At 45.8% G+C, this 24,768-nt stretch overlaps 1 protein-coding gene across 8 annotated transcripts in view; it reads left to right on the plus strand.

Annotated features, from left to right (window-relative positions):
- The window catches only part of Gbf1 (golgi brefeldin A resistant guanine nucleotide exchange factor 1), a 134,903-nt gene extending 118,749 nt beyond the window's left edge, over positions 1–16,154 (plus strand). For 5 of the 8 annotated variants that reach the window (XM_036171235.1, XM_036171242.1, XM_036171258.1 and 2 more), the window contains 18 exons: positions 29–122; positions 408–584; positions 1,741–1,805; positions 1,895–2,018; positions 2,196–2,267; positions 2,386–2,480; positions 2,712–2,865; positions 8,810–9,035; positions 9,521–9,681; positions 9,787–10,033; positions 10,141–10,346; positions 12,910–13,060; positions 13,170–13,300; positions 13,490–13,591; positions 13,862–13,975; positions 14,105–14,285; positions 14,577–14,705; positions 15,289–16,154. In XM_036171235.1, the coding sequence (XP_036027128.1) occupies positions 29–122; positions 408–584; positions 1,741–1,805; positions 1,895–2,018; positions 2,196–2,267; positions 2,386–2,480; positions 2,712–2,865; positions 8,810–9,035; positions 9,521–9,681; positions 9,787–10,033; positions 10,141–10,346; positions 12,910–13,060; positions 13,170–13,300; positions 13,490–13,591; positions 13,862–13,975; positions 14,105–14,285; positions 14,577–14,705; positions 15,289–15,569 (2,710 nt within the window). In that variant the 3' untranslated portion in view covers positions 15,570–16,154. The remainder of the gene's footprint in view (positions 1–28; positions 123–407; positions 585–1,740; positions 1,806–1,894; positions 2,019–2,195; positions 2,268–2,385; positions 2,481–2,711; positions 2,866–8,809; positions 9,036–9,520; positions 9,682–9,786; positions 10,034–10,140; positions 10,347–12,909; positions 13,061–13,169; positions 13,301–13,489; positions 13,592–13,861; positions 13,976–14,104; positions 14,286–14,576; positions 14,706–15,288) is intronic. The other 3 variants (XM_036171249.1, XM_036171287.1, XM_036171295.1) reach the window with 1 other exon arrangement.
- Positions 16,155–24,768: the final 8,614 nt, after the last annotated feature.

Consider the following 24,768-nt stretch of genomic DNA (forward strand, 5'->3'; position numbering starts at 1 on the left):
TGTTTCTGTCATGGGGGTGACATTACAGGAAGTGTGCCATGATCTCCGCCCACTATGGCCTCAGTGATGTGTTTGACAATCTCATCATCTCTCTGTGCAAGTTCACAGCTCTCAGTAGTGAGGTGAGTTGGAGAAGGAACTGTGTGTGTTTAGAGTCCCAAAGGAGAGCAAGGCTCAGCCATGGAGGCTGCACCCATCATATATACCCTCTTGAACAAGCTTAGGCCACTTGTATCTTGTAAGTTCTGAGAATAGTGTCGCCTCACTCAAGTAATGGGATCAGGGAGGAGATACCATAGGAAAGACCTTCATCAGATTGACCTTTCCCGCTCATATTATAGTAGAAAACTGTCAGGGAACCATAGACAGAGAGACTTGAAAGAGCCTCTTTACATCCGCCTTTTCAGTCTATTGAGAACCTGCCCAGTGTATTTGGAAGCAACCCTAAAGCCCACATTGCAGCCAAGACAGTATTCCACTTGGCCCATCGTCATGGTGACATCCTTCGGGAGGGCTGGAAGAATATCATGGAGGCTATGCTGCAGCTCTTCCGAGCCCAACTTTTACCCAAGGCTATGGTGGAGGTAATTTTTAAAAATTCATTCTATATGTCTTTTACATTATGCATCTTGATCCCATTCATTTCCCTATCCTTTCACATCCACCTTCCACCCCTGTACTCACCCCCCAAAATAAAACAAAATTTAAGAGAAAAGAAAAATTTTTAAAAAGGGAAAAACAGTAAAGACCTCATTATAAAAGCTGCAGTGTGACACAGTGAGTCACACCATAAACCCCTTTGTCCACATATCTTTACATGCAATTGTTCATTGCAAAGAGTCATTGGTCTGGCTCGAGGCCTCTGGTTTCTGCTACACCACGGATGCTAGGCCCTCACTAGGACTCTTCTTGGGTATCCTGTTGTTGCCCTGTGTTGTGGAGATCTACAGGTTTGGGTCTGCTAGTCAGGTTCCTTCATGTGCTCTGGCAGATCATAGATGGGGTGGATGTTGGGGCAGCCAGTCATAACCTTGGGTCTGGACTGGGCAGTTGCAGATGAAAATGAGGACACCTCTGTGGAGGTGATTCTTAATAGAATGTTCAACATTAAGACAAAGACCTAGCTTTCTGTGCTATGTATAGAATAGCACTACACCTGATGCTTGCCAAAGCTGACTAGGAGCATCCCCAATGTAATACTACAGATCTTGGAGAGAAGCTGTAAAGGAACACTGTTAGAAGCTATTGTCAGTCACCTCTTGGAGGGGACACATAGTATATGGACTGTTTACAGGAAGAAATCCAGAGAACTTTGCTTGGGCCAGGGAGCACAAGGAATGTAAATGATATACAGGAAAAAGTTGTTGTGTTTTTGAGACAAGGCTTCACTAAGTTGTCTAGGTTAGTCTTGAACTTGCTATGTAGCTTCTGCCTCAGCCTTCTAAATACTGAGATTACAGTCATGTTCCACTATGCCCTGATCACTTATTTTAATTATTTTTTAGATTTATGTGTATAGACATTTTGCTTGAATATATGTATATGCACCACGTGCATACCTAATGCCAGTGGAGGCCAGAGGGTATCAGATTCCCTGGAACTGGAGTTATAGATGATTGTAACCCACCATGTGGGTGCTAGGAACTAAACCCAGGTCCTCTGCAATAGCAATAATGCTCTTACCCTCTGAGCCATCTCTCCAGGCCCCTAGAAATAAATTACTCTTGATCTGTTTTCCAGGTAGAAGATTTTGTGGATCCCAATGGCAAGATCTCTCTACAGCGAGAGGAGATGCCATCAAACCGGTAAGAGCAGCCCCGCTGGTTGAGGGCCTTGGGAGAAGAGGTAGTCAGAATGTTGGAGTTCACCAGGACATGGTATCCTTTTCCTACAGAGGAGAGTCATCAGTACTTAGCTTTGTGAGCTGGCTGACATTGAGTGGCCCTGAGCAGTCTAGTGTACGGGGCCCATCTACAGAGAACCAGGAGGCCAAGAGAGTGGCCTTGGACTGTATCAAGGTAACTGCCTATCTGTCTCTCATGAGAAATCCTAGACTCCTTCCTTCTAGAAAGATGTGACCCTGTGAACATCTAGGGCTTGTAACAAAGACAATTCTGCCCTCTTTCCCTGACTTTTGGAAATTCTCTCCCCTACAGCCTTTGTTATAAATCCCCTCTTTCGTGTGTCCCCTCTAGCAATGTGACCCAGAAAAAATGATCACAGAAAGCAAGTTCCTCCAGCTGGAATCACTTCAGGAGCTCATGAAGGTACAAGATGAAGAGGTCTGAGAGGCACCAGGGTAGTGGTGTGGCCTCAGTTTCTGTTGGGACAGCGCCAATGGTTGGCTTCTCTTCCATGTCTGCTTTCCCTGCTGTTGCCCTCTAGGCTCTGGTCTCAGTGACACCAGATGAAGAGACATATGATGAGGAAGATGCTGCTTTCTGTCTAGAGATGCTGCTCAGGATCGTGTTGGAGAACAGGTAGGAGAGGGCAGTCTTTAGGCAGACTCCATACTGAGCTTGTGCCAAAAGGCTGAAAGCCATCTTGCTGGGTGGCCTCTGGGGCCAAGAAACACGTGAAGCTCTGAGCAGAAGGGAGGAGCTTGTGCTTGACTCTTAGGGCACAATACCAGTGAACTATGAAAGGCTTAGGTGACTTATTACCCAGTGGCCTGTCCAGTTGATACTGTCCTTACCCTTTATGACTTTTAGGGACCGTGTGGGCTGTGTATGGCAGACTGTTCGAGATCATCTATACCACTTGTGTGTTCAGGCACAAGATTTCTGCTTCCTTGTGGAGCGGGCAGTGGTAGGGCTGCTACGCCTAGCCATTCGGCTGCTCCGGAGAGAAGAGATCAGTGGCCAGGTAAGCAAGTGCATGTAGGGCGGTGGGCAAGAGTGCAAGCACTCCAGCCACAGTGTCAGCTGTGGCCCAAGGCAGAAAATACATTCAGTCCCCTGTAACTCTAGCCCAGGAACTAGCCTCAGGGCTGGTACAGTCTACCAGGTGGCATTGAGGGGGAGCCTTAGCCATGAAGTCTGCTTTAGGGTTGGGCTGCTGCTCTTTTCTAGCAGTACCCTCATCTTGTATCTGTTCTGTGGGCAGAGGGTTGAATTTTTGTTATTCTTACAATCCGAACCCTAAGGGTGAGATCTTATGGTTCAAGTATAAAAAATTAGTACTGAGCAACAATTAGGTTCAACAGTCACAAGACTTAAGATGTGCACACAAAAGCCATACTTCCACACGATAATATGAACATATGGAAGTCGAAGTTAAGACATGTAATGCCAGGGCTGGAGAGATGGCTCAGCCATTAATAGCACTTGCTGCTTTTGCGAAGGACCTGGGTTCAGTTCCCAACACCCACATGATGGCTCCAACCATCCATACTCTTATTCCAGAGAATCTAATACCCTCTTCTGACCTCTGCAGGTTCCAGGTACACATATGGTGCATATATATACATGTAGGCAAAACACATAGAAGAGGAGAAGGAGAATACAGTTTCTGGCAGACATGGTGGTGTATGTATGCCTTAATCCCAGGGGCAGAGACAAACACAGTCAGATCTTTATGAATTTGAGGCCAGCTAGAGTCACATAGACCCTGTCTTTTTAAAAAAAGCAATTCCAGCCTGGCATTTGGGAGGCAGAAGCAGGCAGATCTCTTTGAATTTGAAGCCAACATAGTGAGCCAGAGCTGTGTAGAGAGACTTTGCCTCAGATAGATAGATAGATAGATAGATAGATAGATAGATAGATAGATAGATAGATAGATATGATTAGATAGATAGAAAAATATAAAGTGCTACAATTTCACACTAGATAGATAATCAGGCATGGTCACCCACCTGTATGATACCAGCATCCAGGAGTGAGACAGATCACCAGGGGTTCATGGCCAACCTGGACTACATCATGAGTTTCAGAGTGAGACCCTGTCTTTTAAAAAAAAAAGGGGGGGGGGGGTGAGGGGTCAGGCAGGACTTTGGCAGCATAAGTTTGTTTGTTTACAACACAGTATCTCCCTGTCTAGCTCTGACTGCCCTGGAACTCACTTGTAGACCAAACCAGCCTTAAACTCAAATTCACAGAAATCCTAGCAGGACAAGATTTTAATCCTTGCAGTTGGGAGGTGGAGGCAGAGGTGAATTAGGAGTTCAAAGCCATCCTCAGCTCCCTAGTCAATTCAAAGGCAAACTAAGCTATTTAATACCCTGTCTCAAATGAACAAGCACAAAAGCAATACCACTTACAAGTACTCCAAATAAAGTGAACTTCTTAGACACCTTACAAAACATTTAGCATGCATATGCTAAAAACTAGAAAATGCAGCTGGGCCAAGCGGTGGTGGCACACGCCTGTAATCCCAACACTCGGGAGGCAGAGGCAGGTGGATCTGTGAGTTCGAGGCCAGCCTGGTCTACAGAGCTAGTCCAGGACAGGCTCCAAAGCTACAGAGAAACCCTGTCTCGGAGAGGGGGGGCGGGGGGAAAGAAAGAAAATGCAGCTGGCATGATGGCAAGTATCTCTAATCCCAGCACTCAGGAAGCAAAAGTAGGCAGATCTCTGTAAATTCAAGGCCAGCATGTCTACATAGCAAGTTGTAGGCCAACTAGGGGCTACATAGTGAGGCCCTGTCTTAAAAAAAAAAAAAATTACTTAGAAGCCAAATGTTGGCCATGAATATCGAAAAGAAACTTAATCAGAACAGTAGATCAGAGGCTCCCAACTGGGCAACCCAAGATTCTGGCTTCTATTAAAGAATTATAAAGAAAAGAAGAAAAAAAAAGAAATCAAGGAAAGACACTGTAACCATTATATATATAAAATGTGACATACATTTTTAGAAGCAATTGGCATGTTTACTATAAATTTTGGACAATTTGAATAAAATCGGCTATGATTAATTTTTGTCTTTCTTGAAAAAAAAATTACAAAATGTTAGTCAGAGACTCCTAAATATATCAAGAGGCCATACCATGGATTAGAAGACTCAATACATTTAAGATGTCAGTTCTTCCCTCAACCAATATATACATATGTAATGCAGCTTCTTTTCTTTCTTTCTTTCTTTTCTTTTTGGCTTTTTGAAACAGGGTTTCTCTGTAGACCAGGCAGGCCTCAAACTCACAGAGATACGCCTGTCTCTGCCTCCTGAGTGCTGGGATTAAAGGCATGTGCCATTACCACCTGCTAATGCAGCTTCTATAATATTCCAGCAAAGATTTTTGTGGACCAGGAGAAGCTTATTCTAAAATTTAGAATGAAAGTCACAGGCCCTACAATAGCCAAACATTTTGACAAAGAATGAAATGGGATGAATATTCTACCTAGTTTGTTGTTGTTACTAATATTTTAATATTAATAATAATAAAATTAATGATAAAATAATTGATGTAATTAATGATAAAAATATTAATATTTTTAATTTATTTGCATGGATGAGTAAGTAGATGTGTGCACATGTGGAAGGCAGAAGACAGCTTGCATTCCTGGGATATAACTCGAGTTATCAGGCTTGGCATAGCAGCAAGTGTCTTTACCCATTAGCCATCTCACCAGCCTGGGTTTTATTGTTGGTTATTGTTGTTTTTGAGACAGTCTTACTGTATAGCCCTGATGGGTTGTTTTGATGCAGGGTCTAATTTGTATCTCAGGATGGCCTCCATCTTCCTGCCTCTGCCTCCCTAAGCTGGGATTACGGTTGTGCGCCCCATGGTCTGCCACTCTAGCCAATATTAAACTTTATCGTAGTGATGATTATGTAGGTTGGGGGCTGAAAAGATGTCTCCAAGGTTAAGAGCACTGGCTCCTCTACCAATGAATGAACCCTGGTCGGACTTCCAGCAACCCACACAGTAGCCAACTACTCTCTGGAGTTCCAATTCCAGACATCTGATGCCCTCTATAAATACTGCATTGGTGCACAGACACACATACAATCAGTACATACAAGCAAATCACCCATACACATAAACAATAAACAATTTTTAAATTATATAGTATAGATGAAGAAATAGACAAATATTAGCTATTGAGCAAATAGATGATCTGGAAATAGACTCACACAGATATGTTCAACTGAATGGTTTGGGACTGTTTTACTTTGGTTTTTTGTTTGGTTGGTTTTGATTTTAAGACAGGTCTTTTTATGTAGCCCAAGCTGGCCGTATTCCTGTCTCAATCTCCTAAGTGAACTTTGACTTAAACCTTTATTTTCAGAAAAATTAAACAGATGGTAATTTTAAAGATATAGAGGAGGGACTGGAGAGATGGCTCATTAGTAGAGAGCACTGGCTTTTCTTACAAAGGCCTTGGGTTTGGTTCCCAGCACCACATAGTGACTCACAACCATCTGTAACTCCAGTTCCAGAGGATATGGTGCCCTCTTGTGAACTCTTTGGGCAGCAGGCATGTACATGGTACACATAACATACATGCAGGCAAAATACACAAAATAATAGATCTAAATGAAAAGGAGAAAATCTTAGGATCTAAAAGTAAGTATTTCTAATGTGGTTTGTTGGTTTATTACTACTTTTTTTTAAAGATTTTTTTAATTATTATATTTGTGTTTTAATTTTACACATCAGCCATGGTTTTTGTTTGTTTGTTTGTTTGTTTTTTGTTTTTTTGGTTTTTTTGAGACAGGGTTTCTCTGTGTAGCTTTGTGCCTTTCCTGGAACTCACTTGGTAGCCCAGGCTGGCCTCAAACTCACACAGATCCACCTGCCTCTGCCTCCCGAGTGCTGGGATTAAAGGTGTGCGCCACCACCGCCCGGCTTTTTTTTTTTTTTTTTTTTTTTTTTAAATCAAAAGCCTGAACACAAATACTGCACCATCATAGAGGGACTCGAGCTCACATCTCTCCTTTTGGACCCTGTCACAATCTGAAACAAGCTTCTTTTGCTTTTGTGCATGGCCCTAATTCTTCTTCCCCTCACGTGTTCCCACTCCCTTCCTGCTCTTGTCACTGTACAGCATCGCAGTGACCAAAGAGCCTTGAGAGTAACCAGAAGCCAGGAACAGTGACTGAAGTACTGGGTGCCTGTCCCACCAGCATGTGGCTGTTACTATCTGTTGTAATTTGTATGTCCCTACAAAACAGCCCTGTAAAGACATAGGTACATGAGCTGACTAGTTAGTTAGTTAGTTAGTTAATTAGTTAATATTTAGTTTTTAATTTTTTTGAAATGGAGTCTCATTGTATAGCCCTGGCTGGCCTGGAACTCACTATGTAGACCAGGCTAGCCTCAAATTCACAGTGATTTGCCTGTCTCTACCTCTTGAGTACTGGCATTAAAGGTGTATGCCACCACCGACCATGCCCAGCCCAATAATTTTTTTTACTTGATATTAAAAGCACAAGAGGAAGGATTAATAAACTAGACTTCACTGATGCTCAAAACTTATATTCTAAAAGCTTAGTTGAAAAAAATGTAAAGATAAGTTATAAAGTAATAGAAAATGTTTACAAAGCCGAGTGGTGGTGCACGCCTTTAATCCTAGCACTCGGAAGGCAGAGCCAGGTGTATCTCTGAGTTCGAGGCCAGCCTGGTCTACAGAGAAAGATCCAGGACAGCCACCAAAACTACACAGGGAAACCCTGTCTTGGGGGAAAAAATGTTTACAAATCATTACTTGAGAAAAGTCCAGTATGAAAATGCAAACATGGAAAAAAGAAAGAGATATTTCATAGATGGTATACAAACGGCCAATAAGCTCATGAAATAGCATTTGCCATTAGGAAAATGCAAAAATAACACACATGACTATGTACTTACCAGAATAGCTAAAATTAAAAGTGCTAATACCAAATGCTGGCAAGGATACAGAGAAACTAGATTATTCATACATTTCCTGTGGGAATAAAAAATAATATAGCTACTCTACTGGCAGTTTATTATAAAACTGAATATTCACTTACCATACAGCCCAGAAAATACACTTGTGGGCATTTATCCCAGAAAAAATGAGGGCTTATTTTAACTTTAAATATGTATGTAAGTGTTCATTGAAGCTGTAATCATCAAAGCCAAAGGCTGAAGTCAGCCCGATGATCGCAGTAAAAGGGTAAACTGTGGTACAAATGTACTGTGGAATGCTGTCCAGCACTCAGAACAACAGGCCCCATGTGTAAAGACAGATGTGGGTAGGTCTCCAGGTGGAAGAGACCAGGCTTAAGGATAATTCCATCTAGACAACACTTTGGACTTGACAGGATTTAGAAGTTGAGGGCAGATTGTTAAGGGTTGGAAGTGGGACAGGAGGAAAGGGTTGGAAAGCGGCTGTCAAGCAGCAGCATGCCTTCCACGGTGTCGGAGCTGATGGATAGACAGTCCTACACAGCTGATAGAACTGTGGGACTCAGCACACACACAGTTCCCATGAATCCAAGTAAAATTAGGGAAGCCTGTGGATCAAGTAGATTGTCCCTAACTCTGTCCTTGTCGCCATGTTATACTTAGTGTGTATCATATTGCCTTCGGGATGGACTGGACGAGTATAGAAGGAAACTCTTTATGTGTTGTTACAACTGTATGTGAACATGTAGTTAATAAAGATACCAATGTAAGAAATGAAGCAAGGCCAAGGGTGTAGTTTAGCTGTAGAGTGCTCACCTAATACATGCAAGGCCCTGGGTTCAATTCCCAGTACTCCAAAAGAAAAGAAGACAAGTCCAGATCAGCAACAGTTGAGACCAAGCCAGTCCCCTCACTACCCTAAATAACCAATGGGGATGATTAGTCAAGAAACTCTCTATGTCCGTCCCACTTCCTACTCCCTGTCCCATTCCATTCCAGGTCCTGCTGTCCCTGCGCATTCTGTTGCTCATGAAGCCCAGTGTGCTGTCCAGAGTCAGCCATCAGGTTGCATATGGGCTCCATGAACTCCTCAAGACCAATGCAGCCAACATCCACTCGGGTGATGACTGGGCCACCCTCTTCACATTGCTGGAGTGCATCGGATCAGGCGTGAAACCTCCAGATGCTCTACAGGCCACAGCCAGGGCTGATGCTCCTGATGCTGGTATGCCCTTTCCCGGGAAGATGCTCACTGGTAGATAAGCAGTTAGGACCCAGGAGTTTTCCCACAGGAAAACAAAACACAGGTTGTTATGTTCCACAGATTAAACACACCTGGCTTCTGCCATCTGCTTCCAGATCTTCCTGTGTGTATTGGCTACCCACAGGCTAGATAGCATGCAGTAGGCAGTACAGAAGGCTATCTAGCCAAGTTTCTACTGTCCTGAAGACCATTTTACAGAAACCTATGTCCTATGCCACCACCTTTCCTTAACAGCTGCTATTAGTTGCTGTCAGAAGCCCAAATTAGCTTGCTGCCCTATTTGGTCAAGAGAGAGACGATGTCCAGGCCTCAGCCCTTTAGTGACTAGACCAAAAGTAAGCCAGGCATAAGAGAAGATGCCAGACCTCAGCACCTTTCTTCAGGATCTGTTATCCTGTTATGTACCATCTCTGCTCTTACTCTGCCTTTCCTTGCCTGGCTTATAGGAGCGCAGTCGGACAGCGAGCTCCCATCCTACCATCAAAATGATGTCAGCCTGGACCGAGGGTACACTTCCGACTCTGAAGTCTACACTGACCATGGCAGGCCTGGCAAGATACACCGATCAGCCACAGATGCTGATATGGTCAACAGTGGTTGGTTAGTGGTGAGTCTACCATCCTAAGCCTGTAGGAAAGATTCTGGATTCTCAGGGAGACATCTGGGGCCCCTTAGTACAGGGGCCCCAGCTTGTATCGTGTCTATTTTACAGGTGGGGAAGGATGACATTGACACCTCCAGAGCAGGAACAGGCCTCAGTAGGCCGGGCCCTTCCCCCCTGGTTAATCAGTACAGCCTCACGGTGGGCCTGGACCTGGGACCACATGACACTAAGTCCCTGCTCAAGTGTGTGGAGTCATTGTCCTTCATTGTTCGTGATGCTGCTCACATCACCCCTGACAACTTCGAACTTTGCGTCAAGACTCTCCGTATCTTTGTAGAGGCCAGTCTGAATGGTGGTAAGTCACCTATTGAAGGGAAGTTGGGGGTCAGGTGGAGAGGAGAGAAAGGCAGGGCATCTTTGCCCTAAGGCTGTGGGAAGGTGACGTTAGTCTGCTCTGCTCAGGGTGCAAGTCCCAGGATAAACGTGGCAAGAGTCACAAATATGACAGCAAAGGGAACCGCTTCAAGAAGAAACCCAAGGAGGGTTCAATGCTTCGGCGACCCCGAACCTCCAACCAGCATGCCACTCGGGGTGGACATAGTGATGAGGAGGAGGATGAAGGCGTGCCTGCCAGCTACCATACGGTGTCTTTACAGGTCAGTCAGGACGTAAGTATGGCACCCTTTACTTCTTCTGCACCTGAGACTCAGGAGCTTGGGCGGTTCCAGGGAAAGTCAGAACCCAGAAGGAATATCCACTGTGTACTGCCCATCCCCTCAGCTGCCACCCCCACAGTGTTCCCCTTATCCAAAACCACCTATAAGTCTTGGCTTACAGTGTGCTTAATCATTTGGAGACAGGGTCTCACTATGTAGTGCTAGCTCACCTGGAACTCCCTGGTAGACCAGGCTGGCCTCAAACTCACAGAAATCTCCTTGCCTCTGCCTCCTATGTACCGGGATCAAAGGTGTGTGCCATCACACCTGGCACTAAATTAAATATTTTGGGGGCTGGGGATTTATCTCAGTGGTAGAATTCTTGCATAGCATGTGCAAGAAGACCCCTAGTTCAATTTATATATTTAAAGACTTCACTTATTTATTATGTAATATATGCACATGATACAAGATCAGAAGCTATAAAAAGATAGACTGATAAGATTGAGCTTCCATTTATTCCTATATGCAGCCAAAGTTCCCCTTACTAGAGGCGGCTACATCTCTAGCATTTTGTCTATCCTTGCATGTTATTAAGTGTTTGTTCAGGCTGACTTTCTCTGACTAGATAAATGGAGAAACAGTTGTCTTCAGAATAGCCTTAGAAAGGTGATGAAAAGCCAGGTGTGGTGGCGCAGGCCTGTAATCCCAGCACTCAGGAGGCAGAGGCAGGCGGATCTCTGTGAGTTCGAGGCCAGCCTGGTCTACAAAGGAATTTCCAGGACAGCCAGAGCTACACAAAGAAACCCTGTGTCCAAAAAGAAAAAAAAGAAAGAAAGATAATGAGAGGGGGTAGGAGAGGTAGCTCAGCAGTGAAGAGTGCTTGCTACTCTTACAGAGGGCGGAGGACCCAGCCTCAGTTCCTAGCACCCACATCAGATAGCTAGGACTGTGTAATTGTTTCCAGTTCCAGGATCTAACACCCTCTGGCCTCTGCAGACACCTGTGCACACATGGTATGCCTGAAGTCACATGGGCACACACATACACCTAAGTTTCTAAGAATAAGTTCGTTTGGAGGCTGGAGAGGTGTCTCTGACTGCTCCTCCAGAGGACCCAGATTCAGTTCTCAGCACCCACATGGCAGCTCACAGGTTCAGTGGACTCTGGTGCCTTCTTCTAGCCTCTGTAGCACTACAAATACATAGTACACAGACATACTGCAGGCAAAATACCCATACAGTATAAAAGTAATTAAATCTTAAAAAAAGAAAAACAGAATAAATACATTTGGGAGGCAGAAGCAGGGTCAGCGTGGTCTACAGAGCAAGTTCTAGGATAGCCAGGGCTATACAGAGAAGCCCTGTTTTGGGGGCCAGAGGGAATTAATTTTTTTTTTTTTAAATCTGGAGCTGAGGACTGAACCCAGGGCCTTGTGCTTGCTAGGCAAGCACTCTACCACTGAGCTAGATCCCCAACCCCAAATGAAGAATTCTTTTTTTTTTTAAGATTTATTTATTATGTATACAGCATGTATGACTGCAGGCCAGAAGAGGGCGCCAGATCTCATTACAGATGGTTGTGAGCCACCATGTGGTTGCTGGGAATTGAACTCAGGACCTCTGGAAGAGCAGTCAGTGCTCTTAACCACTGAGCCATCTCTCCAGCCCAGATTAATTTTTTAAAAAAGAAAACTGATAGAAAAAAAAAAATCAACCTGGCCAGACCCTGTTGGCCATGGAAACCTTTGAGTCCGAGGTTTGCTCTGTTTTTAAGTTTCTCAGTGTGTGTGGGCATGTGCGCCGTGGCATGCATGTAAGGTCAGAGGACTTGTGAGCTGCTTCTCTCCTGCCTACACACAGGCTCCAAGGTCCAACTCAGGTGCCAGGCTTGCATGGCATGCACTTTTCCCTGCTGAGCCAGCTCACCAGCCCCAGATGAGATTAACAAGGACAATCGCATGACTCAGGAGATGGCTCAGGTGGATGAAGGTGCTTGCTGCCAAGACTGGCGACCTGAGTTAACCCAGAACCCACATGATGGGAAGAGAGAGCCGAGTCCTCCACGTTCCCTCCACACACGTGCTGTGGCGCGTGCACGCACAAACAAAATAAGTGATTTTATTATAGTGAGATGAATAAATAACTCCATCAGCAGTGTGAAGTAGGATTGAAAGTGTCGTTCTGGGAGCCAGAGAGATGGCTCAGCAGTAAAGAAGATCTGGATTTGCTTCCCACCCACATGGCAGCTCACAGCCATCTAGAGTTTCAGACCCAGGGATCCAATGCACAAACAAAACACTCATAAAGATAAATACGTCTTAAAAATTCAAAGCTAGAAGTACCCTTCTCACTATACTGTCATGGTCTCGGGTCTCAGTGTACATATCTTCTACTCTTGACCCCTTTCCTTTGAGGGACACCACCAGGACTAGAGCAGAGGAAGTTGTGAGAAGAATGGACTATGGCCTAGCTTGTGCTGAGGGTCCCTTGAAGGCCCAGTCAGGGCTAGTGGGGAGGGAGGGAAAGGACCCAACAGAACAGCCCTGTTCACATCCTGCACTCTTCTCACCCAGTTGTTGGATCTGATGCACACCCTGCACACTCGCGCCGCCTCCATCTACAGCTCATGGGCAGAGGAGCAGCGCCACCTGGAGTCCGGGGGGCGGAAGATTGAAGCTGATTCACGCACCCTCTGGGCCCACTGCTGGTGCCCTTTATTACAAGGTAAACCTGGAGTAAAGGTTTAGAAGGATGCAAGGTAGGACAGGTGACATTGAAGCTTGTGGAGCACCAGACCAATGCCTGGATGATCCTGGACTGTTCCCACTCTCAGGTATCGCCTGCCTGTGCTGTGATGCCCGGCGCCAGGTGCGGATGCAGGCCCTGACGTACCTGCAGCGAGCACTTCTGGTACATGACCTGCAAAAGCTAGATGCCCTGGAATGGGAGTCCTGCTTTAACAAGGTACAACTTCTTACTGATCTTCAGAGAAAGTTCAAATCATAAGGCAGAAAGGCAACCCAAAGAGCTCCTGCCATTCACCAGCATCAGATCTTCTCTTCTGTTCAGTGCCCATCCACCCAGACCCAGCTTCCCTGGGACAAAGTTGTCCAACTGACTGGGCTCAGTTGACATTGGATGTTTACCTACCAGGTGCTGTTTCCTCTACTGACCAAGCTGTTAGAAAATATCAGCCCTGCAGATGTGGGTGGAATGGAGGAGACCCGGATGAGGGCTTCCACACTGCTCTCTAAGGTACTGCTCACCACCCTGCATCCACCTCCTCTCCCCTTGCCTGCCTTTTCCCATAGAGAAGCCAGGCCTTCTCATAGGGCCCAAAGATGACATGTAAGTGCTCAGAACCCCAGCTGTTGAGGCTGCCCAGGGACTCAGGGGGAAGTCTGGATTTCAGAGGAACCTCTGATTGAATACTTGCAAGTTGGAACCAGCTTCCCTTGGCTTTGGAGAGGGCCACAGAAGCTCTCCACTACCCTTGGCTGAAAGGGGCTGGCTGGGGGGCTCTAGGTCTTCCTGCAGCACCTGTCTCCTCTGCTGTCACTGTCCACCTTTGCTGCCCTGTGGCTCACCATCCTGGACTTCATGGACAAGTACATGCATGCAGGTTCCAGTGATTTGCTGGTATGTTCTGCCTTGACCCAATCCCCATTGAGCACTTCCTCCTCCACATGCTGAGAAGACTTGCTGTTTGCCCCTCATGGCTGCCTCCAACTTACCTCTCCTGTTCCCTGGCCTCACTGCTACCTGCAGTCAGAAGCGATCCCCGAGTCTCTGAAGAACATGCTCCTGGTGATGGACACGGCAGAGATCTTCCACAGTGCAGATGCGAGAGGAGGTGGCCCCTCTGCCCTCTGGGAGATTACCTGGGAGCGCATTGATTGCTTTTTGCCACACTTACGTGATGAGCTCTTCAAGCAGACCGTCATCCAGGGTAGGATCTGGTCTAATGTCACAAGGAATCCTCAAGGCTGAATGTCCTCTGTTCACTGGAGGATGGACAAAGTAATAGCTTTCCACTGGTCATGGTGGCACACACCTCTAGCCCCCAGTACTGAGGAGCTGAAGGCAGGAGAATCTAGTTACGCCATCTTGGGGTACATGTGAAGCTAGCTTTAGCTACCTGCCACCCTGTTCCCAGGGCTGTTGTTGGAGGGCTGGTGGGTAGCCAGGATCCTGCAGGAAAGAAAGCGCTGAGAATCGCCATCTGGATTCTCTGCTTCAGACCCCATGCCCACGGAACCTCACAGCCAAAAATCTCTGGCCTCCACCCACCTGACTCCTGCTGCTGGTGACCCCAGGACACCTGGCCATCCACTTTCCCCAGAGATACCCTCAGAAGTGGGGCCCTGTGGTGAGTTCCTTAGAGATGGTCTGTTGGTGAGTCTAGGATGCTGCCCAGGGCAGTTTAGGATTACTGCTGTGCCATGGCTGGAAGCCTGGGAAGAAGTCAGTGTGAGAATCCTGTTTGCCTGCTTTCCTATGGGAGACAGCAGGACCAGCTACACTGTGATAAACTCTCTAGGCTGGGAGGGGAGGGCTGCGTCACTATACAGAGTCCTGTCGGGCGGGCATACATGTAACATCCAGACCAAAACTGACCTACTGAGGGAGGGTACAGTGAAGGAGTAAAAGGTAGAGACAAGACGCTGCGTCCCGAACTGAGTTGTGGGTTTTTATATTGACAGATGAATGCATTTTGTTACACCGCACATCATTTAGTAACCAAGTCTATAAACAGAGTTTGTATTTAGAGGCTAAATTGAAACTCGTTTTATTTTTTATTTATGTTTTAATGTATTCTTTTTTACATGACATGAGTTTTAAGAGGAGGTTTCCAGCTTCACCTGAGAGGAAGTGGGAGGGACAGAGGAAGCTTGAGGATGGCCTCATGCCAACCAGCAAGTCTGACTGCAGCACCTTTGTTTACCTTACAGACCCAGAGAAGCCTGAGGCTGCCCGAGTGGCCAGCAGCTGCTCATCCGGATCGCCTGTGGCCTCCAGCCCCAGCAGACTGAGTCCTCCCCTGGAGGGACCTCCCCCACTGGCCCAGCCCCCACTAATCCTACAACCCCTGACTTCCCCCCTGCAAGTGGGCGTGCCACCCATGACTCTGCCCATCATCCTCAACCCTGCCCTCATCGAGGCCACCTCTCCAGTGCCTCTCTTGTCCACACCCCGTCCTACAGACCCTATACCCACCTCTGAAGTTAACTAAGGCAGGTCCCTGGAGATCAGGACCGTCACTTCCCACCAGGCCTTCCAGGCACCGCTTCCAGTTTGAAGGGCCACAGACATCTTCAGGCCCAAAGCAAGCTGCTGTTGCTACTACTTGATGGGGGGAAGTGAGAACTTTTATAGTCCCTGCTGGGATCCACTTCAGGCTTCGAGACTCTCTTCCTCTACTGTTCATTCCTGAGCTTCCAAGCTGAGAGTGGACACAGGTGTAACCCGTAGCCTCTGCCTTCAGCCTGGCAGCCCTGGGGAGGCATGGAGCCAACCCTGCTGTGCCAACCCTGCAGTGCCTGCCCTGTGCCCTGCCAGGTTAGGGTTAGGAGCCCAGCCCAACCACTCTGCACTTTGCCCCTCTCTCCATCCAGTCCCATCAGCCCTGGGCACCTCCTCCAGTTCTTCTTCCTTCATTGAATAGTTGGTCAGTTTGGAGCTGCTTGGCACCATGGAAGGTGGACAGATAGGACTTGATGGGGGGCGGGGTCTACCCATAGGCGCATGTACATATGGAAAATAACACCAATGGACTTTTTATGATGTAATAAATGTCTTAGTACTGACACATTTCCTATCCCGATGGTTTTCTTTTGCATTTGTGTCAGGGTACTGTATTATTTGAATATCCTGTCCAAGGATTGCTTGAACCTTGGGTAAACAGGTAAAGTGAAGCTGAACTTACCACCAATGAGGCCTGACCCACCTGACCCCCCAGCTAGCAGCCAGAGGCTCCCCACTCCCCACTGCCATGAAGGAGCTATATCAAGGGCTTAGGCAGTTTGATAACTGCTCCAAGAAAGACCCTTAAGAAAGTCCATCAGGACCATAGGGCAGGTAAGTAAGCCAGAGCAGCTAGCTGCCCAGAGGGCTCTCAGATGAGCCTCCTGATCTGAGAGTACAAGGAGGCCGTGAGGCTGGACAGGTGGAGGGCCATCTTGCCTGCAGTCACAGGCACAGGCTATCAGACTGACTCCAGACAGCAGTATGTCCTGTTCCCGGCCTCACCGCTTCCATCTACCCTAGCCACTGAAACGTGATTGAAGGACCTTTCCCCTTGACCCCTGTTTGCATCATGGTAAGGCAGGCAGAACTGCATGCATGGGGCAGACACTGCTGGGCTTCTGGGGACGGCAGTGCGCCTCAGAGGCAGAGCTTACCTAGTTGCCTGGCTGCCTGGGTTCCATCTCCAGCACTGCAAAGCCAAAGCAGAGATGTTGCACTTCCCAGGTGCTTCCTACGCAATGTCTGCCCCTCCTGGGCACGGGGGCATAGGACCTGCCAGTGACCAGCTGGCCTTGCTCCTGAAGCACTGGGGACTTCCCCACTCACACTGATGCCCGGCTGTCTAGACAGCTTCTCAGTACCTAGGCTTCCCTTTGCTCAGCACTTGCACATTGCCAGAAGTTGGGGCCTATAAATACTGTACTGGGGTATAGGAAAGAGTACACGAGAAATGAAAACCAATGATATGAGGAAATAGTCATAAAATATAACTAGTTTCTCTTCCTTCCTTGTCACTCAGGTCCAGACCAGGCCTAGTTTCCACACAAATCAGAAGCCTTGCCCAACCCTGCCCCTGAGAAAATGAGGCACAAAATACTCAATGGGTAATGCAGAAAAGCCAGAGTGTACAGCCAGCTGGACACCAGGGCCCTTACCTCAGCCCCAGGCTCTTCTCCCATCTGAGCCCACCAAGCTCTGCCCGGAAAGCACCTTACATTTCCCTGTGAGGGGAAAAGACACCTAGGACATCTACTGTGTTTTCCTAATCAATATACAGAAACATCAGTTCACAGACAGACCAAAGAAGTTATTCCACCCAAGTCTAGCCTGGTAAACAAGTGAGTTTACTGGGGGCACTTCTAGAAGCACAAGTGACTCAGGTGTGGCAGCTCCCAAAGCATGACACGGTGATGGAATATTAGTTATAAAAGCTTGGCCTTGGGCTGGAGAGATGGCTCAGCGGTTAAGAGCACTGGCTGCTCTTCTAGAGGTCCTGAGTTCAATTCCCAGCAACCACATGGTAGCTCACAACCATCTGTAATGAGATCTGGTGCCCTCTTCTGTGTACATAATAAATAAATAAATCTTTAAATTAAAAAAAAAAAAAAAAAAAAAAGCTTGAGCTTAGCTTAGGCTCATTTCTTGCTAACTCATAACTTAATTTAACCTGTTTCTCTTCATCTACATTTGTCTCAGGTCTTTTTTCATTCTGTATGTTCTACTCTGTCTGTCTGGCAGCTGCCTAGCTGGCTGACCTCAGGAATCTCCCTCTCTTATTCCCTCATTCTTTCTTCCTTTTAAGCCTAAATTCTTCCTCCTACTTATTCTCTCTGCCCACCAGCCCTGTCTGTTCCTCTACACACTAGCCATTGGCTGTTCTGTTTTTTATTAGATCAATCAAGTGCCTTAGGCAGGCAAGAAGAAACAAATGTAATGCATCTTTATATAGTTAAGTAATATTCCACAACACTCAGGCACCTGTATCACCTGAGAAGCCCACCCCAGCATGGTGATGGTTCATGATAGCTTCATCACTGGGGTTCGAACCCCAGTCAGCCTTCAACCCCTGCCATAGACCATGAGCAGCTAGGGCAGGATTGTGCACAGGCAGATGGGAAGTGGTAGCTGGACCCTCAGATGAGGCTCTCTATCCCTTGCTTCCCTTCTGTGAGAGATGCTCATAGGCCTGGTCTCCTGAGTGTTCTCTAACAACATCTCCAGCTTGGGGGACAGAGTTGCACTAGGCCGCCCCATGAAGAAAGGGAAAGGACAAATGTATGTCTCTCAATCTTTCCAAGTGGAGAAGATGCTAGAGGCCTACAGGCTGACCCCTGCTGGGAAGCAAAGAAAACCATTTATGGAGGTTGGAGAGAGAGAGAGATCTGAACCTGGGTCCAGGCACCAATGTTGAGTGGCTCCTAGTTGCCTGTAATTCCAGCTCCAGAAGATCTGATGCACTCTTCTGGCCTTTACATTCACTTGCACATACCCACAGACAGACAAACACATAATTAAAAATAAATCTTTTTTTAAAAAGGAAAATGTTGTTTTGTTGTTTTTTCTCTTTGACTCTTTGGGGGGCCTCCACCCAGCTCCCAAATCAATGCACATACTGAGGCTTGTTTTTACTTATAAATGCCTGGCCTTAGCTTGGCTTGTTTCTAGACAGTTTTTTTTTCTTGACTTAAATTATCCCATCTACCTTCTGCCTCTGGGCTTTTTCCTTTTCTTACTTCTGTGTATCTTAATTTCACTCTTACTCCGAGGCTGGCTGGGTAGCTGGGTGCCTGACCCCTAACATCCTCCTCTCTTTGTTCTCTTACTCTTTCTTCTCTTTCCTTTTCCTCCCAGATTTCTCCTTCTCTTTAGTCTGTCTGCCTGCCAGCCCTGCCTATCTTTTCTCCTGCCTTGCTATTTTCAGTTCTTTATTAGACCATCAGGTGTTTTATACAGGCACAGCAACACAGCTTCACAGAGTTAAACAAATGCAACATAAAGGAATGCAACACATCTTTGCATCATTAAACAAATGTTCCACAGCATAAACAAATGTAACACATCTTAAATTAATATTCTACAACAGGAAATGAAAAACCACTCACCAGAATTCTCCTATTATAAAAAACAACAGCTGAATCATGACAATATCTGAAGCGCAATCCTAATTAGTCTTATCAATAAAAACCAGGATTTTTGAAGGACTGTCCCACCTTGTCTTGGCAAAGTTCTGCAGTCAATTTCTTTTCTGTCCTGCTTGTCCACTTTGGACAGCATTCTGTCAGCAGTCCAGGCAAGGGCAATTTCTTGTCCAGTGGCTAGCATTTGCCACAAGGAAAGCAAACTCCATATGGAGTTTCTTTGACGCCCATCATCTTCTCTGAAGTAGATTGGTGCTGCCAGGAGTAGACATGTCTCATTGTCACACACACACACACACACACACACACACAAACACACACACACACACACACACACACACACACACACCCCAAAAACAAAAAAACAAAAAACTTGTTATTAAAACATCTTAAATGCCATATTCTGTAGATCTCTAAAGTGTTTGAAGACCACTTGCCTATCTAAAATATATCTTTCATCTTGAGAACATACCTAACATGACTACAAGTTTGATTGTAATAGGTGACTGTTAACCTGCATTTCTTTATATCCTAAATGGTTTGTGATAATAATTTTCAAGGACTATAAACTTACGTTACATTGTCAGATGAGCTGTATAGGTATAATACTTTAAACAAGAGTAGAAAAATATGCACAATATGTTCTAACTAAAATAACCTTAAATTTGTATCAATACATAAAAAGTAGTAATTGCTTTTTTAAAGTAGATTTAATAATCTATCTTTTTATCCTATTACTTTCTCTTTTTGTTTTTTGTTTGTTTTGAGGGGTATTTTTTTATTTGGTTTTTGTTTTGGGGGTTGTTGGGGGTTTTGTTTTTTTGTTTTGTTTTGTTTTTTATTTGTTTGTTTTTTGGTTTTTCGAGACAGGGTTTCCCTTAGCTTTGGAGCCTGTCCTGAAACTTGCTCTGTAGACCAGGCTGACCCCGAACTCCTAGAGATCCACCTGCCTCTACCTCACAAGTGCTGAGATTAAAGGCGTGTGCTACCACTGCCCAGTCTTTTATCCTATTTCTGTATCCCCTCCCCGCTTTCTTTTTAGAATGAGATCCCTGAATCTAATCTGTGTTCAACCTTTTCCCCTGACCATCACCAATAACAAGTTGTAACCTTCCTAAATGATGACAAATATCCATAACCCACTAAATGACTAAAAACCACCCACCCTTTTGACTATTATTAATGAACCAGCCTTAATAATATTCTTCCCAGAGGCCCAGAAGAGAAGCTACGAACTGCGAGAATTATTTTCAGGAAAGGAATCTAAGTACACCGAGCTTTTTGTCCGTCTACTTTATTCCTCTGGATAAAATCCTGTCTACACAGCTTCAGTTCTGCTCTCATGCCTGGCTCCTTTCTTGCCTGATCTGATTTCTCTACCTTTATCTACTGTCCCTGCTAGGTTCTTTCTTTTTCTTTTTTCTTTCTTTTCTTTTCTTTTTTCTTTTTTTGTTTGTTTTTTTGTTTTTTGAGACAGGGTTTCTCTTTGTAGCTTTGCACCTTTCCTGGAACTCACTCTGTAGACCAGGCTGGCCTTGAACTCACAGAGATCCACCTGCCTCTGCCTCCCAGTGCTGGGATTACAGGCGTGCGCCACCGCTGCCCGGCTTCTAAATTCTATCTTAATTCTGCCTCCTCATCTAGGTTTTCATCTCGTTCTTACCCATCTAGTACTTCCCCATCTGGCTCTTCCTCATCTTCCATCTTGTCCTCAAGTTCTCAAGTCAAAATCCTCCTCTAAGTCTCCTTATACCTCTCAGTTCATCCATCATCTTCAAGTTCTCTGGGTATTCGATTATAAACCCAGGCAATAGCAATCCTCCGCCTACAGCCAGGTCACCATCCATTGTGTAATCACACAGAGACCTAACGCCCTCCATTGTAATAGTGTTTCCCATTTTTTAATGTGGGGAAAAAACTCTCTCTTTTTTAAACTAATCCCCCTTTAAGAATTCCCAGTTGCCTCCCCTAATCTGCTGACGATGATGAGTGTAGATGATGAAGTGTGAGGTTGGCTGCTGCTGCATAGAACAGGAGAAGCCCAAGTGGGTGTTAAGGCAGTGTGGCAGCAGCCCAAGGGGGGGGGGGGGGCAGGGAAATCCCACAACCCACTGGGAGAGGGAGCCTGTTGTCTAGAACACGCACAGGGAATGCTGGGAAAGAAGCAGGCGTGACAGGAGCTGCCTGATGGCTGGCCTGTGGTGAGGGGCTACGAAATCCTAGACTTGCTCAGAGGGCTGGAGATAAAAGGAAAACCTAGCCAGTGGGGCAGTGACTCGGCAGGAGCCCCCATGTGCACCTCTGGCATATGCCAGTGACTGCAAAGCCACAGGCAAGGGGCTTTTTTGTGAATTTGTGCCCCAAAAGTTGGATGCCAGATGAAGTGTGATCCTAATTAGTCTTATCAAATAAAAACCAGGAGTCAGATATCAGGGTGAAAGCTGAAAGATCAGAGAAGCAGAGCAGCAGCCAGCAGGGAGTTCTTACCTCTCTGGATCCTCAGACCAAAACGGGGGCTGAGATCCTGTCTCTACCTGCCTTATATTCCTGTCTCCACCTCTCTAGTGCTGGGAGTAAAGGCATACGCCACCACCACCCGACAATGGTGACTTTAGAAACCAACATGTCTTCTGTTTATTCCTTAGCATTTACTACAAGGAAAGCTTTTCCCTTTGTTACAAAGCACAGACTCATGAGTTATTTAAGAGTTATTAGAGTACAGGCACTTTCTCTTCTTTGGGAGATGGGAACATTTTTAAATTAATTTTTATGTGTGTGTGAAGGCAGGCATGGATGTGGAGGTCATAAGACATCTTTTGGGAGTTGGTTCTATCTTAACACCTTGTTGAAGCAGGCTCTCTTATTTCTTCCACACTACACCTGGCTATCTAGGTTTCAGGCTTCCAGGCCCTGCTTCCAATCTCCCCTGAGAAGTGCTGGCATTGTACATGCACAGCAACGCATCTGATGCTTTTTTTAAATTAGGATTACATTCAGTATATTTTATATTTCATATAAACTCCTCCCAGGTTCTCCCCTCTCCCTACCCTGCTGTGGGATGTCTTTCTGTAAGCTGTGAATGTGTGTTGCTCTCATTGGTTGATAATAAAGCTGTTTGGCCAATGTCGAGTCAGGATAAGCTTAGGTGGACCAATCAAACTGAGGACTCAGATGAAGAGGGGCAAGGTCAAGGGAGAGGCTCAATTGAGTCACACAAGAAGCAAGATGCCAGAGGATCAGTAAAACCATGGCCCTGTGGCAATACATAGATTAATAGAAATGGCTTAATTTAAATATAAGTTTAAATGTAAGCCTGAGCCATCGGCCAAGCATTTATAATTAATATACACCTCTAGTAATTTGGAAAGCAAATGCCAGATATTAGAGATCGGGAGATAGAACAAAAAGCTCCCTCTGTTTACAAACGTCTCCTCTTAGAAGGCAAAAGTGGCTTGAGAGGAGGCTTCAAGTCTGACCAAGGAGGACAAACACCTTGGTGATGCAGAAGTGACAGGATCCTTAGAGAAAGCTACAGCCCGGTCTGGAGGAAAATGCTTGTCTTCCTTAGAGCTCTGCAAGAGTAGATTTCAAAAGTAATCAGACATCCATGAAGTCTCACTAATATGGCTGCCTGACCTGAACAATACCAGTGGACACACTAGCATGGAAGGGAAGTTGAGGAAGCCTCAGCCCTGGGCAAAGAACTATGGGCAACTGTGGAATATGAGAGCAAGAGAAGTCTTCTTCAGGGAAGAGCCTCCTAGCTGGTTATTCAATATCCAGTGGTCAGTTCTGTGATCATACATATGCAAGAAACACTAAGACTGTAGCGTGTGTGTGTGTGTGTGTGTGTGTGTGTGTGTGTGTGTAACAACAAAGAAAAAGAGACCGTGAATTTGAGAGGGATCCAGGGAGTGCATGGGGGGAATTGGATAGAGGAAAGAAAAGGGGGAAAGACGTAACTATTAGAACTTCAAAAAATAAGATTTTTTTTTTTTTTTAAGTCAGGATTTCTCTGTGTAGCCCTGGCTGTCCTGGAACTCAGTCTGTAGATCAGGCTGGCCTCAGACTCACAGAGATCCACCTGTCTCTGCCTCCTGAGTGCTAAGATTAGAGGGATGTGCCATCCCTGCCCATCAAGAAAATATTTTTTAGGGTTGGGGATTTAGCTCAGTGGTAGAGCGCTTGCCTAGCAAGTGCAAGGCCCTGGGTTCGATCCTCAGCTCCACATACAAAAAAAAAGAAAAGAAGAGAAGAGAAGAGAAGAGAAGAGAAGAGAAGAGAAGAGAAGAGAAGAGAAAAATTTTTTTTAAATGACCAGAGGAAAGATGGTGATGGATCCATGACGCAAGACCCTCACACTGAAAAGTGACATTGCTAGAGCACTGGGTGTGTCAGTGCTGGCTTGCCCCAGAATCCTGTACAAGTGTTTTCCACAAGTCTAAGGCCAAGGCATGGGGTGTGGAATTGGACCAGCTCTGGTTCACTCTCCGCTCTTCCTGTTCCTTCTTCTTCTTGTGATGCTTCTTCTTTCTAAGTGGCAATGGTAGTGCAGAAACTCCACACACACCAAAAATACATATGAATGTTCTCATGCAAGATGATATTAGGATGCAGGAATTGCAGAATGAGCCACACGGCACACACCTATATCTCCACCCACCCACCTGCTAGAAACAACAGCGCCGAGGGATATTAGGGCATAGGTATTCCTTTTCATCCAGGGCTTACTAATTGGGAGACAGTAGCCAAGGGGTAGCAGAAATAGTAGCTGAGTCCCTAGAGAAAAGGATGTTCACCCCAACAGTTGTGTAGGCAGAGTTTTTCATCAGGACCACCAGTCAACTCTGTCCTGCCAGCTGCTCCCAAATAACCACACAGGGACTTAATATTAATTATGAATGCCTGGCCAATAGCTTAGGCTTGTTTTTAGCTAGCTCTTGTAATTTAACTCATTTCTATTAAGTGCTGCCCCGAGGCTCATTTACCTGATGTTTGTACTTCCCATCCTGTTCACTCTGCCTCTCATGGCATCTCCTCCTGACTGACTCTGAGACTACACCCCTCTTCTTCCCAGCATTCTCTCTGCCCTGAAAATCCTGCCTAGCCATCAGCCAATCAGCTTTTTATTGACAATGAGAGCAACACATTCACAGTGTACAGAAGGATTATTCCACAGCACAGTTCATCATCTGCACTTTGAAATAGTCTTCCCTGAGGAAGAGGCACTGGGTTTTCTCAGTTCTCATCCATTTCACTGGCCATGTGCCCTGTTCTGGTCCCTATTGGCCCATCTCTGCAACCTCTGATTATTTGAGCATTCATTGCTTAGTCCTCGACCCCCTAACCTGGCAAAGCGTCGAACACCATCCACTGCATTGACTTAGTGCCCAGCTTCAACTTTTCAAGGCAAAATGACTTCTGTGAATCACTCTCTTGCCCTTCAATATTTCCACTCAAGTGACTGACTCACAGGCATTTTAAGTTACCATTAAGGCAGAAGTTCCTTTTTTTTTTTTTTAGGTTTTTCGAGACAGGGTTTCCCTG

The sequence above is a fragment of the Onychomys torridus genome, chromosome 1 (assembly GCF_903995425.1).
Source record: "Onychomys torridus chromosome 1, mOncTor1.1, whole genome shotgun sequence".
NCBI lineage: Eukaryota > Metazoa > Chordata > Mammalia > Rodentia > Cricetidae > Onychomys > Onychomys torridus.